Source organism: Mixophyes fleayi, chromosome 1, assembly GCF_038048845.1.
Source record: "Mixophyes fleayi isolate aMixFle1 chromosome 1, aMixFle1.hap1, whole genome shotgun sequence".
NCBI lineage: Eukaryota > Metazoa > Chordata > Amphibia > Anura > Limnodynastidae > Mixophyes > Mixophyes fleayi.
The window spans coordinates 141693325-141712875 of record NC_134402.1 but is presented as its reverse complement, the minus strand read 5'-3'; the positions used below and the strand labels follow the sequence as shown (position 1 = coordinate 141712875).

At 39.4% G+C, this 19551-nt stretch overlaps 1 protein-coding gene across 4 annotated transcripts in view; it reads right to left on the bottom strand.

The window, feature by feature from the left end:
* Positions 1-19157, bottom strand: part of CENPE (centromere protein E) — a 101846-nt gene extending 82689 nt beyond the window's left edge. For all 4 annotated transcript variants that reach the window (XM_075200938.1, XM_075200943.1, XM_075200947.1 and 1 more), the window contains exons 1-17: positions 19079-19157; positions 12444-12529; positions 11380-11469; positions 11141-11259; positions 10061-10180; positions 9499-9580; positions 8794-8861; positions 8508-8582; positions 6561-6700; positions 5737-5866; positions 4870-4995; positions 4504-4659; positions 4213-4366; positions 3920-4079; positions 3275-3758; positions 3055-3114; positions 2809-2976 (exon numbers count right to left, since the gene is read on the bottom strand). In XM_075200938.1, coding sequence (XP_075057039.1) covers positions 2809-2976; positions 3055-3114; positions 3275-3758; positions 3920-4079; positions 4213-4366; positions 4504-4659; positions 4870-4995; positions 5737-5866; positions 6561-6700; positions 8508-8582; positions 8794-8861; positions 9499-9580; positions 10061-10180; positions 11141-11259; positions 11380-11469; positions 12444-12529; positions 19079-19134 — 2274 coding nt within the window. In that variant the 5' untranslated portion in view covers positions 19135-19157. The remainder of the gene's footprint in view (positions 1-2808; positions 2977-3054; positions 3115-3274; positions 3759-3919; positions 4080-4212; positions 4367-4503; positions 4660-4869; positions 4996-5736; positions 5867-6560; positions 6701-8507; positions 8583-8793; positions 8862-9498; positions 9581-10060; positions 10181-11140; positions 11260-11379; positions 11470-12443; positions 12530-19078) is intronic.
* Positions 19158-19551: the final 394 nt, after the last annotated feature.

Genomic DNA, 19551 nt, shown 5'->3' with positions numbered 1-19551 from the left:
TAAAGGAAGGCACACCAAACACACAGCCATAAATAGTTAATTTAGCTGAGAGAGAGAGAGAAACAGAGTAAACAGTGGGAAAAAAAACAAGTAATCAACTAATCTGACATAAAAGTTGTACTTGTAATTTGTTAAACAAAATATATTGGCAAGTAGGAGAGCTACAATATAACCCCTACTAGCCCACTTTGCAGTCAGCAAATACAGTAATATGTGTTTAAATAAATCCGATACTTAGCCCACAGGCCAAACAGAGGAGAAGACCAACAGCAGTGTCCTGGTGCCTGCTCCCTCTGATCTGTGTCCTTTCCAGAGCTTCTCTTTGGCCCCAGAAGGCTGGGCTAGCCCAATTTTTCTTGGAGAGCAGGGGAGCTCTATGTCTTAGCTCCCCCCCTCTGATAATGCTGTCTCTGGATTTATTTATTTTTTATTTTTTTTTTAGAGGCCACCATTAGAAAAAAAACGGGTGGTGTACGGCAGATTAGTGGAGACCTCAATTGAGGTCTCCGCAGCTGATTTGCACCCTGATCCCCCCTCATACATAGGAGGGGGCATCTTGGTATGGCTCCCTTCTGGTTTCTATCCTCCGCAGAATCCAAGATGGCCACCGGCATTTTGTTTCTTCCGATAACCGGCACTCAATGCCCGCAGTGGCAGCGCCGGTTATCGGGGAGACCCCAAGAGTGTCAGTGGTCCGGAGAGACCGCCTGTCTCTGTATTCAGGCACCCTATTTACTCTGCCGGTGAGAGCCTCTGGCTCTCATCTGACAGCAGTGCCTGTGCTGCTGTTCTGGGAGTGTGTTCTCTAGAATAGAACACACTCCCAGGTATGCCACCAAAGAAGAACTTCCTATATCAAAAAGGAATTAAATAAAATTAAATGAAAAAAACAAAACAAAAAAAACATACTAGCAGTACTTAACACTGCCCAACTCGATGGGCACCTAAAAAAAAAAAAACTGAACAGGAAGGGGCGGCAGGGGGATTGTAGAGAGGAGGGGTCTGTCAGCAGTGCTAAACATTAACTAGCTAGGTGACAATTCCTGTGGTCCCCTCCACAACACCATGGTAAGCAGTGTCCCCCAGACTGAATGAAAGAGAAAAATACTAAAAAGGATTAAAAAATTGCAAAAAGAAATAAAAATAAAACCTAAATTATGACCATAAACTGCAGCATGGAGGTGGTCGAAACACATTAGATTCATATGTTGCATATGTTCTATTCTAGAATGTTTTACCTTTTGCACTATCAATTTTTGGATAGTGAAATGCATTGAAATGCAATTAAAATTATGTGTACTCAGCAAGTAGCCTGAAATAAAGCTACTGTTCTTTTAAACCACATCCTACTACCCTTTAACAGGCTGGTCTTGTCATTGGATTGAGTTTAAATGTTTGTATAAGTGTGCCCATTGTGCACAATTTGGCATTATGTACGGATCATAAATTTACAATTGGGTAGAATTAGGTGGGTATTCAATTGTTCGGAAATCCCGCCGCGTAAAAAACTACTACCGTTATTTACGGTAGTAGTTAGCTGGATTTCAGCTCGCGGCTCAGGGAGCTGCGAGCTGAAATCCAGCGAGAAAGTTACCGTAATAACGGTAATAGTGCGCGGACAGGGAGATTTTCGGCGTTTCCGTCGACAATTGAATACCCCCCTTATTGTTACATTTTAATAGTGTTCAGTTTCTCTTTTGTTTCATTGATTTGTCTCATTGACATTCAATCCCTTGATTATTCACATGACTTATCTTTTGATGTATTTGGATCAATTTATATTTGGTTAAGTTTTCTTTAGGTGAAAGTCAAGTTATTTATAAATTTCTGTCTTCGGTCAGAAGACTTATTTCTGTGATGCCAATATTTGTATATGATGGAGTTTTAAAACTTATCTTTAAGTTTTTTAGTTTAATGTTCTTTATGCAAGTGTGTGTCTTTTTTTTTACCTTTCATTAGGCATTATGGAATCAATTAGATTTGTTTTTAATTGTACAGGTCATGCATTTTTACGTTTTTTGTTTTGACTCATCACATCAGTTGGACTTTAAATAAAAAAAAACAAAAAAAAACAAAAAACAAAAACCACAAACTCTTAATCACTGGAGATATTTTTAGAAACCTGCTACTGTGCTACAATTGTGTCGCAAAACAGCTGTTCTGCAGAGCAAAACGATTATCAGCTACATGGATATATCCCCCACAAAAATTAAGGTTTACTGCCCAACCTCCAGATGAGAAGAATAAATTATACTCCAGGAAAAAGGATGGTCTTTTTATATCTATTTTTTTTATATCTATTTTTTTTTATATCTATTTTTTTTATATGGAGCCCAAAATGTTCAAGTGTGTTAAACATGACAAGACATTTAAAGCAGCAAGAAAGACCATTTGTAATTGTCACATTCCAGCCGTGAGACCAGAATCTACATTTTGCTATTCTCAGCCCGGTCAAATCACCTCTGGTATAGGTTACACTAATCAAGAGAATCCTATTCTACCAGAAGATTAAAATTATTGCCTTACCTAATATGCACATATACACTATCACACACACACACACACACACTCAGCATGTAAGTTTCAGTAAAACTCCATTAATATATTCATGCTACAGAATGCAGTATATCTGGCACTTGACTAGATGCAATTAAAAACGTCATCCAATAGCAGTAACTTACACAATGTACTTGAAAAGTATCTCACACTGAAAGGTTTGTTAAACTCATTCCATACAAAAAAACAAAAAAAAAACAAACCCACAACCTGCCTAATAGCTGCAATCTTCTGAGAATTCATTTGGCTCACCTCCTGCTCCTTTTGTGCTGCTTTCTCCAGCATTTCAAATTCGTTTGTTTCCTTTTTCTCCTCAATGTATTTTTCTGTCTCAGCCAACTCTATTTTCAGGCTTTCATTCTCTACTACCACACTATCAAAGTTAATCCGCACGATAGACAATTCTTTAAGAGCAGTTTCCTAATGAAATAAAAATCAATATTTATTTTAAAATCTATTCTACATTCTTACGGATACAAAAAAAACACAGCCACTTACTTTCTCCATCATTAAAGCTTCGCAAATTTGAAGACTTTCCACAAAGTCCTTTTGTTGATGCTGAAAATAAACATTAAATTATAAATTGTCATATTTTCAGATCTTCATATATCAAAAAAGTTATATTTAAAATAAATATAGACCATTATGTCTGTCTATCTCAAATTCTACAATATCTGTCTTCCAAAATAACGAGATATTAAACACATGCAGTACTCACATTTTCTTCCAAATCCACTATCTTTTGTTCAAGCATCTGTATTTGCTCCCTGCAGATATCATGAACGTGGTTTGAAAGTTGTTCCTCAATAGGATTCTCCACCACACTGTCTACATGTGTGCTGGGAGCTAAATCATTCAACCTAGCCATGTCCTGTACTTGACAATTATTAGTTTTCAAATGTATCTGCTCTTCAGGCGTCCCCAAGTTGTCTCCCGTTTCAGGACTTTGTTCATTACTCTTGGGACGGGATTGAAGCTGATCTTGCAAAGAGATTACTTCCTGCTCAAGGGATTTTAAAAGTTCATCTTTCTCTTCTTGCATCTGAACTTTTTGTTTTAAACTTGCAGTCTCTTTTTCAACGGATTCTCTTTTCTCAACTTCCACCTCATATTCTTTAGTCAGGTTTTTCAATTTAATTTCTAGTTCATCAACTTTCTGCTCCATATCCTTAAATTTTGAAATGGAGTCTTGGATCTCTGCACTGTATAAACAGAAGAATGAATACCACTGTGTCAAAAATTATCTTTCATGGGAGAATGGGCTAAGCAGCATACAGTGTTATTAAGAAGAACCTGGATTATGTTTTGTAGACAACGAAGAAATATTTAATGAAGAAAAATAATTTTAAAAAAAATCCTATACCTGCTGTGAACTTGTGCATCAGAAGTAAGAGCCGCCATCTGCAGACAACGGGCTGACCTCTCCCTCTGAGTGACTTTGCTTCCAAAATTGAAATCTATGTCTAGTGCAGTCTCATCAAATACACGGGTTGCATCATCAAAATCAGATTCTGTACGAATGGCTTAAAAACAAACAAACAAGGACTTAAACAAAACACGATCACGAAAAATAAACCAATCCAAAATGACAATGTTTAAGAAACGTGCAGAACACACACTTCAAAAAAACCAGAGTAAACCACAAACGATACTTACAATCATCAAACTCAGCTAATGAGGTCAAATTGGAAAACTTTGGTCTTTTAACAAAGTTGGTACTTATGTTGGATTCAAATGATGAAACACCTGAAGTACACAAACTTTTTTGGATTTTTCCAGGAGCCCATGTAACCCTTCTTTTTCGATTAACCTTAAAAAAATGTATTATGATAAATTGAATATGTATACATAAATTTTCCTTAAGCATGAGAGAAGAAAAAAAACCACACACACATAACTAGAAAGAAATGCAATTATATGTGAAAATGGTTAAAAATGAAACTATACCCGTTTGTCTTCATGGGACACTTGAGAAGAAGCAACAACAATATTTGTTAAATTCCATATGCGATCTTCCCTTTCTTTTTGAAGTTGTTTTATTTCTGCCAGCAGCTGAGAATGCTCTTCTTTAGCCATGGCATGAGCTTTCATCTCAGAGGATGCCTTCAAAATAAATGTAAAAAATATCTATTCTCATTCAAGGATTCACACACAGAAGTACTTTCCATGACCCAGACAATCCGAGATAACAATAGTCCACATAAACCTGGAAGATGTAATATGTAAACCACCTGCTAGTGGCATCCCACAGGAAATCCCATTGTAGATCCTATAAGGAGTGACCATCGGCATGCAGGTAAATTGTTTACTTACCTCCAAGTCTTCTAGCTGCTTCTTTAAATCCATTATTTCCTTCCGGTATCTCTTGAGCAATGCCTCGTCATCCAAAACTTCATTGACATGGGGAGTATTTCTTACATGTTTCGCTGTACTTGCAAACTGCAAGATAAAGGATCAATGTTAAGCTCAACAAAAAGAAGAAATAGATATACGAGATAGTGGAAGTTCAGATGTGCAGGATGGGGGGCACTAAATTAATAGAAGGTACGTTTCAATTCCCTCTAGCTTACCGCCCTCTTACAATGGTTTCTATAGTTTAAAATTAAAATGCATACAATCAGTATGGCCTGTGAACCTGGAGTATGGCAAATGTTTTATTCAGGTACTGAAAATCTTTATAACGAAGTATACAATTTAAACGACAATAGGAATGAGATCCATCACTCAAAGATCTTACGATCTGAATAGTGTTAGACACATAAAAAAAAAATCTAGATGATCCATCCAAGGAAATCACAAAATATTGTCAGACACAATGGAATAATAATAGAAATAGACAAATAGCAACCGGGCAGCTTTATGAACAGCATGGTGGTACAGTGGTTAGCATTGCTAAGGCACAGCGGTTGGTGCTATGGATTCGATAACTACCAAGGCATTATTTGTGTCGAGTTTGTAGGATCCCAATATGTTTGAGAGGAAATTGGAGTGCCCAATTTAGACTTGAAGCTCCAATGGAGCAGGGACTCATGTGAATGATAAACTATACTCTGCACAATGAAGTTTTATAGGATTGTCATTAACTCCACAGAGCCTGTGTTTGTCTTGTGTTGGCAAACCCATCACCAGTTTTGGTCATCAGACAGCCCAAAAAAGAAACGCAAAGGTTCCGTCAGTCACCTGAAGAGTGCTCAACGTCTCGTCAAAGGAAACCGATGTAATCGTACAAATTATTACAGTCTTTGTATTTCCGCCCAAGGAATTTTGAAGAATCCGCGTGAGCTTGCTATCTCGGTAGTTTATAAATCCACTGAAGATATAAGTATGGGGGAGGAAAAAAAAAAGTCATTAATTTGTTATTCAAATAAACAGATAATATTTTAAAAATTACCTATGAATGCAGTTTCCCCACTTTATGTAAACATTAAATACTAGATTCATACACAACTGCTGAATTGAACAGATAGAAAAAGTTAAAACAGTGAAAGTTTGGACACCACGTCAATTAGTTCTTAGTAAAACCTCCATTGGCAGAAAAACAGTTTACGAACGTTTCTTCTTTCAACCAGAAAGAAGCAAAAAAAAGGTTTTATTTAAAGGATTTAACTCGTTGCAGAAATTTTCTAGCTCAAATATTCTTCGATTCACTTGCATGCACTGTACAATACAAATATGCTCTTAAAAACATTACTCTGTATGAGGACAATGACACCTGGGGGGGAAAAAAAATAAAAAAAAAAATAAAAAAAAAAAATCACACCATGGGGAAAATGTATCAATTGCCAGTTATCTAAAACAGACAATTTTCCTGGATTTTTTAAAAAGGCAATTTTATTATAAAAAGGCATAGTAGCCCTGTGGATTTAGCCTTTAATATAATTGCAGTTTTAAATACAGATGTCAAATCTCGGTTTTAGATAACTGCCAATTTATACATTTAAATTTAAGAGAATTATAATGACCGTTGCTTTAGAAAATGGAAACAGCCTAACGCACACACTTACCCAAGCTGGCCATCACTAAGTTTCTTGATAACTTGCCCTAGGATAAACAAACTGCGGTTGATGTTGCATCCTTCTTTCAATCTCATACCTTCTGCACCAGTTTGGCTTGCTCTTTCACTGCCGGCCAAATCAACAAGGTTCTGCGCACAATACAATGCATGGCGTTAAAAAGAAAGTACTTCCATCGTGGCATGATTATTATTATTTCAATGATGTGCGTGGGTGAACAAAATCCAGTTTTTCAGGAATTTTGCTTGTACAGCTCAAAGTCATTGGAGGCTGATAAATGTTCCAAAAGGCCCAAACTGAACAATATTTAAACAGAGAGACCATATCTAGATCTAGAATATTAAATGTATGATAAACACTGAGTGCAGGTTTTTCCAGAATCAGAGAGGCTTTATTCTCATTTTGTTTTAACACAAAAATAAATGCAGCTTGATAATTACCCATTTCCCTTATGTTGTTTATTTAGACAGCTATGAATGATTGTTACTCCTTCAGATTCTCTAAAGTGCTATGTGACTGCCGTAGCAACAACAGTCACATAATGCAGTGGCTTGGGCACACCCCTCAGATCTGTTTTCACAGACACCCCCTCCCTCCCCCTGTCATCATAGAACATGCTGAGAGCTGTGACCGTGTGGCAGTCAATACATTCAGAGAGGTATTGAAGAGGTGATATCTGTAGGAAGGAGGATAGCCAAGAACAATAGCAATCAGAAGCATGCTCACAATAACTATGTGGGATTGCTGCTTTCAGTCACTTTCTTGACAGGCTGAGAGATTATTTTTTTAATGCGAATGCTAGCAAAGACACAAAAAACACATTACTGTGCAGTACAAAGTTGCCCCTTGATGTCCCTCTGCCCATTCTGATGGCAGTGGTTTTGCACACTCCAGGCATCTTTGTTCTCCTAACACCTCACTGTGTGGAAGCCAACTGTGCTAAGGAGGTTCAGTTTGAACTACAGTTCACCAACCCACATCTCTCACCAAGACATGCATAGGGGAATAGGATGACAAATTATAGTTCAATGGTGCCAACTTCTGCACAGTGAGTTCAGGGATAACTTTGAGCAGCAGAAGGAGACTACTATAATTTTAGTATGTACTGTCAATGAACAGTCACATTTATGGTTAACCTTTTAATGAATTCCTTAACACAAGTTAAATTTAAAAAAACATTCATGCGCTTTTTAAATAGGCAGCCATGTAATTAACAATATATAAATAACTATGATTATGCATGCAAAGATCAAAGTAGATCGAAAGATCCGTAAAGATATTGAGTAGCCTGAAAGACTCCATTACCCAGACCCTCAATAACTGGATAGAAGACATCAATATTACCAGGTGTGATAGCAGTATGATTGTGTCCCGGGTCTCGGTGTGCAATATTGGTGTGAACTGTGCATAATGTTCATTTTCAGATGTGTGATATCAGTGTAGGGATGGGCAATATGTAGTGGGTCAAATGGTCTCTGTGTGTAATCAGATATTTATCTTTTTTTACAATAAATTTCTTATTTTTAAAGAATATTTGTTATTGTCCAATGCTAGTTTGGACTGTTCAGATCGAGGGGAATAAAAAAAGAAAAAAAAGTGCATGTTTCAACAATCATCCACCTCATCATCTCGAACATCTCATGTAACAAATGTTAGAATGTTAATGGTATTAAGGTCTGCTCAACCACACCCCTCACCCACTTTACCCTTAACTTCAAGGTAATGGTCTTTTCTATGTGGGATATTTTGGAAATTGACAGAAGGACTATGAATGTAACATTTTATTGCATTTAGCCTTGTGGACAAAAACAACTGAGGAGAGGACCTCTTATTTCCTACACGTGGGGAGGCAATACAGCCTTTACTTGGCCTTTAAGAATAATTTTCTCAAGATAATTTTGGACCTCTCCCTCAACAACACTGTGCTAAATTACTCACCAGGTGAGATACCATAACTGCTCCATCACAGTTCTCAGAATTTCCTGGGCCATTTCTCTCACGGCTTTCCACAATCTTGAGAAAACAAAAAAAAAAAAACAACATTACGTAGATGTGGTTAGATTTGAAATTATGTACATATTATATTGAATCCATTGAATCATTACCACCACTAATTTGAAATTCTGCCAACTACCAGTAATGATTGTTTTAATGTTAAATCTTAAACAGAAACACCTGCAAGAAGAGGAAGAAGAAAACAAAATGCAAAAACAGATAAACTTACCATTCTAAAAATGGTATGTGATCGGCTGCTGTGGTCATTCATTTTCGTCTCCCCATAATGTCTGTTCTCTGCCACGCAAAATGCAGGAACCAAGTTAGTACTTTAAAAAACATCCATGGCCGTTATAAAAGCATATTAAGAATATATCTCTGCATGTATACAAACATTTTACTATATTGTATTGCTACCAATAACCACATCATAGAGAAATGGGACCATGTCCCAATTACACGGATAAGTTACTTAGTGGTTGTACCAAACAACTGTAACTTGGGCATCTAGACATCTGTGTGAAACAATGATCCCACACACATGGCAAAAGAGACTTTCATCTGCGTTTATAGCACTACTCAATCAAAAAGGCATGATGATCATTCAAGAGGCTGCACACAGTACAGTGGTTGGTCAAACTGACCAAGCACTAATGCATTGTTGGCAGCTTTGGTTTTGGCAATAGACTATAATTCTTTGAAAAACAAAGATCAAAGATTACTGTACAGTAATTGCCTGTACAGCATGAATTAGGACCTAGTGCTTACTTGAATCAGCCCCTTAAAAGCAAGTTATGAGACATTTTATTTACAAATTCTAATTATTTTGGGTTTCTTAGTAGGTTTATGGAGTGAACTGTTTAAATGCATAAATATAGAAGGTAAGTTATTAAAAACTATGTTTTACAAAATAAGCATAAAAAGGTTCTCTTACTTTCACCCTTTTTAATCCATTTCATAACATGCTCAGGAGCCATTACAAGCTCTTCTGTCAAGCTGGCAACATATACATTTCGCTACAAAAACAAAATATGGTTTCAATTTAATTGCATAGGTTGTAGAGCAAAGCAACATACATTTTCTTTTTTTTTCCCTTAAAGGCTTACTCACACATGAACTGGGAAAATGGATAAAATAGACAACACATTTTAGTGATAATGTTTTAATTTTTACCAATATAATCTATTGTACTTGTATCGCATCTTAAAGTAATCCCATGAAAAAAGAAAGAAGGGAAAAAAAAAAACGTTTGTTTGTTTTTTTAAATTTAACGTAAAATACTGTGGCAGGCTATAAAGGAAAACCTTGGTTCTGACTGCCATTTATTATTTATAATGCTGCATACTTTCCACAGTGTAATGTGACTACCATGACAACCACAGTCACAATATCTATAAAATCAGAAAAGATTACCGGGAGTAGATCTTTAAAAAGAATAACTAAGGGGTGAAATCAGAGATAACAAGCAGAATGAAGACAGCACAGCTTTTACTTACATTGATATCTTCTCGGATTTCCAAGGGCTTCTTTTTCCCATCTTCACATAGAAGGTCTGTGACCGTTTCATTGTAAATTTCCATATAAGAAACTCGCAACAAGAACTCCCTGTTTGGTATCTACGGAATAGTGGGACCCATAATAGTGAATCAGACAATACCATTTACTCTGCGAGTGTTTCAAATTACATTTATTTTATTTGGTATACTGCTTGCACAAATGAGGCAAACATTGAACAGCCACATTACAGAAAAAATCTATGCCATCTTATGCAACAACAAGAACACTTTGTATTACCAGGAAACAACCTGCAAATGTCAAGTCAACAGCTGGGATACGTTAAATAACATCATATAAGCAACTCAAAAAGTGTATGGGAGGAAATATGGTGAAGTCAGGGAGGAATGAGGTTTCTTATAGCACACTCAGTGGACCATCACTATTTCCAGGTGTTTCAGAGATTGTGTGATGGAGCAAAAGGAAAAAACCCGATCTAAGAATTCTGCAAGTAGCGATACCTGGAGAACAGAAATTTTTTTCAGTCCATATTTTGGAAACCAAGTTGGTCCCAGTGGAGAAACCATTTTGTGCTGGGGACGACACATGGGGGAGGAATTCAATTAATGCAGCCCGCTCACTATTACCGGTACTCCCATTAGTGCGCATCATTATCGTTCGTACGGTAATTTCAACGCTGATTAATTAGTGCAAAAATTACCATAGTAAAGGTAAATAGCGTGCGGGCCACGCTATTCTCACGAACGTCGTGGTCAATTAAAATCACCCTCCATGGAGCTATCATTTGCTTTACACACACAAAAAAAGCCTGACTGTCACGTCCAAACACATTTTCAATTGCCCCAAATAAATGATCACACCTGTTACCTAGCAAATCAAGTTACAACTGTTAAGCGCAAACCACAGTTGCAATTAGTTTCACATGAAACAAATCGCTTTTGTAGTCCAGTCTTAAAAGCTGGTCAGCTGTGGACATGCCCTTTTAAAATGGTTTTTCAAATGCCAATGAACAAGTTGCTTGGCAATAAGTGTAAAATCAAATATTTTCCTATAATCCATACCTCCTGAATGATTTGAAATACTTCCTGAACAGCTTGAGGGATTATTCCCAAGTTATTTGGTGAACCCATCATTGTGTAGGTTTTCCCAGAAGATGTTTGTCCGTAAGCAAAAATTGTGCCTGTTGATGGAAATTAAATTGTTACATGCACCAATAGAGTATAGTTTTTAACATTTGTTATTGCACATTATTCCTTCAAAATCACCAAAACCAAAAGTGTCAGTAGTAAGAGTAACTTACCATTGTAACCCTGTAGTGCAGATCGGATAATAGGAACTGCTACTTCCTGGTAAACTTGAGATGTTGTTTCATGCGAATCAAAGACACGATCTAGAAAACAGTCACCAGAGAAATCTTAATTTTTAAAATCTGTCAGTAATTAGACCATCAAAAGCTTGTACTGATTCAGTGATTAAGTTGTGAAAGGTTATTGAAAGGCATTAGAAGTGCAGTATCAGCCTGTTTTCTAGAAGTATATGGCATGATCATTTCAATAAATATCTGCTACAAAATAAACATCACGTTTTGCATCATTTTTGAACATGAATTAGAAGTATCAGTTTGAATTGGCTGCTATAACACATGTATCTGTAGCATATCTCCCTTATGACTTTTCTTATGTGTCATTAACACGGAGGTGTGGAGAACAACACTGGCAAAAGGGGGAACAGTGTCCCTTAATAAAGCGGATGTCACAAGAGACACAGAAAAACGGTGTATAGAAGCTGTCGTGAGCGCACTGTGTGATATAGCCCAGCGGTTCCCAAACTGTGCGCCGCGGCTCCCAGGGGTGCCGTGGCGGGGGCAGAGTGTCTGGATGCGGCGGGGGCATTTTTGCATACAACTAAATACTAAATAAGTATTTCTGTCCTGACCTAAATACTTATTACATTTTTTTGACCCAACTACTTCTAAAACAGGACTGCTCAGTAATGGGTGCCTTGAAAAAATTATGGAGACTAAGGGTTCCGCGAATTGCAAAATTTTGGGAACCACTGATATAGCCATTTCCCTTTGCAAATCAGCTGTAAACACATGGAATACAGTTATCAGCTGAGTCTGACTGCGAAAGCAGCATTTCTTTTTGAAAGCTGTAGATTATAAATAAATGGATTTAAATAGCAATGCAAAGTGGCGTCAAGGCCCGGATAATACACCAATGTATTCTACTTTAGTCTTACATAAATGACAGTGAGTATCCATAACCAGTTGGCAGTCTTCTGAAACACCGGAAGCAGCCTCAAAGATAATAAGTACTAAGTAATGTGAGAAAAAAAACCAAAAACATTAAACATGATGCTTACCAAAATTGAAGGATTTTGTCCCATCAACCTGAAATATGGTAGAATTTTCAGCTTTCCATAGCAGGGTCACTTGTTCTTCTTGTTCTCTGTAAATTAGGTAAGTTTTATTTAAAAATAAATATAAAACACCTTTTCTTGTTTTAATACACACCAGGTCAGATACCCACTGGTATTTTATTTGCATTTAAAAACCGAAGTTCAAACGTCATTGAAAACCACAAATACATTTGACCTGCAGTTGTTAACTACCGTTTTAACTCACTCCGTGGACCTTAACGTGTGTAATTTTTGTTAAACGTATGAAAGAGAGCAAGAGATGTTTGGAAAACCATGCTGTAGCTGTAATGCAATTATCCAGAACACAAGTGTTCACATTCTCAAAACTGGGTTCCGGTTTAAGACTCATTTACATGCATTGTACTAGCGATAAAAATCCCAAGCAAACGGATATCATTTAACATCAGGTATTATGAGGCCTAAAGTTGCACTTACATGGACTGATTTTGCTGACAAATTTTTATTTTTGACCAAACTGGACCCACAGTTTATGGGCAGCAAAACTGATTAAAATCTGAATGAGATCAGATGTAACATAGTACTGGGGGAGAACAGTCAGCCAAAGACTTATGTGCCACTATGTGGCAAAATCATTGGCCAACTGAACCAACAAGCCACTAGGCTAGTAGACAAAGCAGTTCTCACACAATGCAGATCGTTCGGATCGCTCCTTGTAATAGTGACTTACAAAGAAGCAAGCAATAGACCACTAACAATCATAAACATAACAATCGTATCTGAGGAAGATCCTTCTTTAGGAATATTTACATGCCAACACACAAAAACATTATCCATGGACACTTCTGTGGGCAAATCAGTATGTGTTTTGTGTGGCAGTGGAATAGCTAAAGGCCCTGGGCAAAACCTGAGCTGGGGTACTCTGGATATGCAGAGGCCTGCGGCCTGTTTAATGGATAGGTGAGGTTGTGCTGGGAGTTCTTCCATTGCAGAAAGGGGGAAAGAAATAAGCTTTCCTGAGCCTGCTTAGCATTTAAGAGGTGCTGGAAGGGGGTGTCACTGGAGCAATTACTATTGTTACACCACAGTTTTGTGGAATATTTTATCTACACATTCACATAACTAGATTACAATACTATTGCATCACATAAACGCCCCTTTAGGAAATCTCAAATAATACAGTATGCAGGATAGAGACATATCAATAAAAGGATAAGGCACGTGAAACAAAGGAAAAAGTACTGAGTAACTGGCAGAAATATTTGTCAAAAACCAGGACTAGACAGCAACTATACAAATGAAATACACATCTACATATTGCACTTTATGGTGTGTGATTTGCCAAGAATTTAATGGAGAATATTTGCCATCTTTTACAGATCTCTGGTTAGTTTTCCTGTAAATAGCACTGAATACAAAAATTCAATATGAAAGCTTGACCAGGATTGCCAACTATTCCTTTTGATTACTGTTATATATTCAAATAGTACAAGTTATTTTGCTGCATGAAGACATATCTGTATGTTACAGTGTTTTAATTAGAACCATCCTAATGTATATGTTATTAAAGAATGGAGTTGGTAACCATGGGCCTGATTCATTAAGAAAAGTTAAGTAAAAAATTGAGTAGTCTCCTGGACAAAACCATGTTACAATTAAGGGGTGTAAATTAGTTTTCTATTTTGCACATAAGTTAAATAAGTCACATAAGTTACTGTCTGTTTTTTCATGTAGCACACAAATATCAACTTTAAACTTCAGTGTACAAGTAAGCTATCAAGTATTTGTGTGCTACATGAAAATTGCATCATGATCAATAATCAGTAGTTAGAGAAAAATAATTTTTATTAGTTTTGATAAAAAATAAAATTACAAGGTAGCAAGTCAATATACCGGTAATTAGCGTAAGAACAAATGAATGCTGGAGATGTGGAACACCCCCCAACGGTCAGTCTTTTTGACCGATGTACAGTTCTGTTTAAATGTATTATTAATATGCTCCTAAAAGTTGTCCTAGTGAGTTTGTGGTTTTTGTAATATGTTTAGTTAGTGCTGACTTCCTGACGATCTTATCAGAGCCCTTTTACACTGGCATAAATATATTTATTTTTATTTAAAAAATATTAATAATCTACATTATTAACCATGTGTATTTTCTGTAATGGGTAAACATTTCCATGTTATGGTAAATGTGTACCAGACAATGTAATCTACACAGGATTTTTAACATGTATCCTTGTAAAAGGATTTTGGCACTTCAGATGTAAAAACAGTCATCGCTGTAAACAAGCATTGATAAATTCCCATTTCCTTAGTGCATATTTATAATATCAGAACACAGGTTAAACAGGTTTATTTGATGACCATATTAAAGGTCTCTCATATAGGGTAATTCAAGTGTACAAAAATCTGCACAAGGTGCCTATGGAACGGTCAGAAGACACCTTGCACAGATTTTATTTATTTTTACAGAAGTAACGCTCAGTTTTGCTCCTGCCCCACAGAGGCAACAGTAAAAATGTATGGCTGGAACATTCTGAGGAACATCGCAGCCAACTGAATCTGCCCCGGGCAGCACGGTGGCTTAGTGGGTAGCACTTCTGCCACACAGCATTGGGGTCATGAGTTAATTTCCCAAACATGGCCTTATCTGTGTGGAGTTTGTATGTTCTCCCAGTGTTTGTGTGGGTTTCCTCCATGTGCTCCGGTATCCTACCACACTCCAAAAACATACTAGTAGGTTAATTGGCTGCTATTAAATTGACCTTAGTCTGTCTCTCTGTCTGTGTGTGTATGTATGTATGTTAGGGAATTTAGACTGTAAGCTCCAATGGGGCAGGGACTGATGTGAATGAGTTCTCTGTACAGCGCTGCGGAATCAGTGGCACTATATAAATAAATGATGGTCTGTTGTGATCCATGGGGGCATTTTTAATCCTGTGAAAATGTGGCTCTTTTGCAGTCTTAAGTGTTTCTCTCTGCATGCAAAATGACCAACTGTATTATAGCTTATTTATATAGCAACACCATAGTACACAGTGCTGTACAGAAAATATTTGCCATTCGCATTATTCCCTGTCCTATTGGAGCTAAAACCAGAGCACCAGGAACAAGCCCAGACAAACACAGGGAGAACATACAAACTCCACACATACAGGACCTTGGTACAGAATCAAACTCATGATCCCAGCGCTGTGAAACAAGCAATGGTAACCACTGTGCTGCCCGTTTCAGTAGTGACAATAGTCTCTCTACCAACAAACTGGTAACAGAGACATTGCCTTTAGCAGTTATCAGGGAACAGGGGTATATTACCCCAAATGGGGTAAAAATTTAATTCCTGGGGGTAATGCTGCCGATTCACATGCTGTCAGTTGCATTGTAGCTTGACCCCTTTAAATGTTAAATTGCTGTTATACCAGAAGAGCCTCAAGGGTTGGCAGAGGCACTTCTTGAGCTTCAATGCAATAATGAAGCACATATTGAATTTGAAAACAAAGCAGATCTGTCATATTTTTGGACGTCAACAGCTACAAAGGCATTCAAAATTACACATGAGGAGGCAGTCAAAAAGTTGCTGCCTTTTGCAACAACCTACCTTTGAGAACAAGGATTTTCCACTCTAACGAACATAAAAACAGAGCAGAGAAATCAATTGGACGCTGAAGACTGTATCCAAATTGTTCTGACATCAAAATGCCCCAATACTGTGCTCCAATATTGGGGCATTGGGGCCCCAATCACCTCTGTGATCTCTCTGACTTCTCCAACTCTCCGACCACCATCTCCTCTCCTTCACTCTGTCCTCCTCCCCTGCCTCGCCCAAAGCCACCCACACCAGGCGCAACCTTGACGCTATTGACCATACTTCCTTGTCCTCCTCTCTTGAAACTCTCCTATCACCCCTTCCCTCCCTGGTCTGTCCTGACCAGGCGTCCTCCCTCTACAATCACTCCCTCTCTACTGCCCTGGACGCTGTCGCCCCGGCCTCTACTGTCAGCAGACGCCGCATTATTCCCCAGCCCTGGCACTCAAAACTCACCCGCTTCCTCCAAAAGTGCTCTCGCACTGCTGAACGCCTCTGGAGGAAATCTCGTTCCCTGGCAGACTTCCTTCACTTTAAATTCATCCTCTCTTCTTTCCGCTCCGCCCTCTCCCTCGCCAAACAATCCTTCTTTAAGTCCCTCATTTCTTCTCAGTCCTCCAATCCCCGCCGCCTCTTTGCCACCTTCAACTCCCTACTCTCCCCCCCACCCCCTTCTGTCCCGTCTTCCCTGTCCGCTTCTGACTTTGCCACCTTTTTCTCTTCCAAAATTGAGGCCATCAGACTGAACATCTCCTCCTCCCCTTCAACTCCCACCAACACCCAACTCTGGTGCTCCTTCGGCCCTACAACAGGTGAAGAAGTTCGCTCTCTCATTCTTTCCTCTCTACCCTCTACCTGCCCTCTCGATCCCATCCCCTCTCACCTCCTTCGCTCTCTTTCTCCCACTGCCTGCTCTTACCTCGCACACCTTTTCAACCTATCACTCTCCTCTGGTGTAGTACCCCTCATTTAAACATGCTCTCATCTCTCTATCCTCAAGAAACCCAATCTCGACCCCACATCTCTTGCCAACTATCGCCCTATCTCTTCTCCCCTATGCCTCTAAATTACTTGAGCGAATTGTCTGCAGCCACCTAACCAGGCACCTCTCGGACAATTCCCTCCTTGACCCTCTCCAATCCGGCTACCGCCTCCTCCACTCTACCGAAACTGCCCTGGCCAAGGTTACTAATGATCTCCTATCGGCCAAATCCAAGGATCATTTCTCCCTACTCATCCTCCTTGACCTTTCCGCAGCCTTTGACACCGTGGATCACCCCCTCCTGCTGCAAACTCTTCTCTCTCTCGGCCTCTCTGGTTCTGTCCATGCCTGGTTCACCTCATACCTCGCTAACCGCTCCTTCTCTGTATCCATGTCTGGTTCTTCCTCCTCCCCCTACCAACTCGCTGTAGGAGTCCCACAGGGCTCCGTTCTCGGCCCTCTACTCTTTTCGCTCTATACTTCCTCCCTTGGTGCTCTCATCTCCTCCTTTGGCCTTCAGTATCACCTTTATGCTGATGACATTCAACTTTACATCTCTTCACCTGATCTTTCCTCCACCCTCCTCGCTCAGGTATCTGACTGCCTCTCCGCCATCTCCTCCTGGATGTCGGAGCGCTTTCTCAAAATCAACATTTCCAAAACTGGACTCATTGTCTTTCCTCCTCCCAGCCTCCCATCCCACCATGACCTCTCCATTGTCGTTAACAACAACACCATCTCCTCTGCCACCCAACTCCACTGCTTGGGTGTCACCCTTGACTCCTCTCTCTCTTTTGCCCCCCACATTCATTCTCTTGCCAAAGCCTGTCGCTTCCAACTACGCAACATCGCCCACATCCGTCCCTTTCTCTCTCAGGAGGCCACCAAAACCATCATACACGCACTCATCATCTCCTGCCTGGATTACTGCAACCTCCTCCTCACCGGCCTTCCCCACTCCCGTCTCTCCCCCCTCCGCTCTATACTCAATGCGGCCGCAAGACTCATCTACCTCTCACGCCGCTCCTCCTCTGCCTCCCCTTCCACTACAGAATTATTTTCAAACTCCTCACCACCACTTACAAGGCTCTCTCCCACTCTACTGCCCCTTATATCTCTAACCTCCTCTCCATTCACACTCCCACCCGCTCCCTGCGCTCGGCCAATGACCGCCGCCTCTCCTCCACTGATCACCTCTTCCCATTCCAGGACTTTTCCCGTGCTGCCCCCCCTTCACTGGAATGACCTCCCTCGCTCCATCCACCTCTCTCCTACTCTGTGCTCCTTCAAACGTGCACTCAAAACTCACCTCTTTCTCAAAGCCTACCAACCATCCACTTAACCCCCATCTCCTCCACTCATTCTCCCCTCTCTCCCATTCCCTCAACTGGCTCCTCTTGTGCCTGGTCTGTTTAACCCTCCCTTAGGATGTAAGCTCACATGAGCAGGGCCCTCTTCCCTCCTGTCTCCTTACCCGTTCTTCTGCTCCGTGTCTATTGCATTTGCCTGCCTGGAGTTTCTGAAGTATTGGTACTTTTGTTTATTGTTCTGTACTGTTATACCCTGTATAGTCTACTGTTTGTACTATGTGCGGCGCTGCGGAAACCTTGTGGCGCCTAACAAATAAATGATGATGATAATAATAATAATACTACTACTGATGGAGTCGTATCAAAAATGAAGCCACATCATTCCTCCAAAACCTTAAGTTTTGAAGTTGAAGTGTTCAAAGAAATTTTGAACAGATTCAATAAAATTTTGAATTCCAATAATATTATATGATTTCCTTCCTTTCAAATCAAGGGGGTAACATCAGCGTATCTAAATATATTTTGGGGTAAAAGGTAAAAAAAAGTTCCCTGGCCTATAGCAAACAATCAAAGACAATGGGAGCTCATTCTGCATATACTCCATTGAATGTCCCATATATTACATAAACTCTGCTGCTGGCACTGGGCATGAATCACCTCCCTGACAGGCCTTGCAATATGTCACATAGATAAACCATGAGCCCGTTTTATATACGCTCTGTAATCCTCCGATCACCATTACCTCTGTATGATCGGCCTGATCCTCACACACACTTTGACGGCGTCCCCTTCAGCCATTTTATTCCCTGTCTCACCGGCCGCCCTCCTTCTCCCTCTCCTTCTCTCTCTATGTGTCCCAGCTACGGGTACTATACATTTGAATTTCCCTCGCTCCGGCTGCTGGTTGGTCCTCTCATATGTGACGTCACATCGCATTCCCAGCCCACCGGAAGAGACCATTTCGCGAGCGCAATAAGGAAGCTTGTGTTTCGGTCACTGATAGGATGACTAATGGATACATGACAGTAGGGAGATTAAAAAGCACAACGGTTTTATTTACTAATCGCAGACGAAACCAGTTCTTGTTAAGATATAATCCAAAATTGTGGTAACCCCCATTCGTTGGAAAATGGTCTCTCCTGTACTTGTGATGTAAGGGATCCTGCGAGGGACAAAACGATGAGTTCGCTACGGACTGTTTACTGATGTATGAAT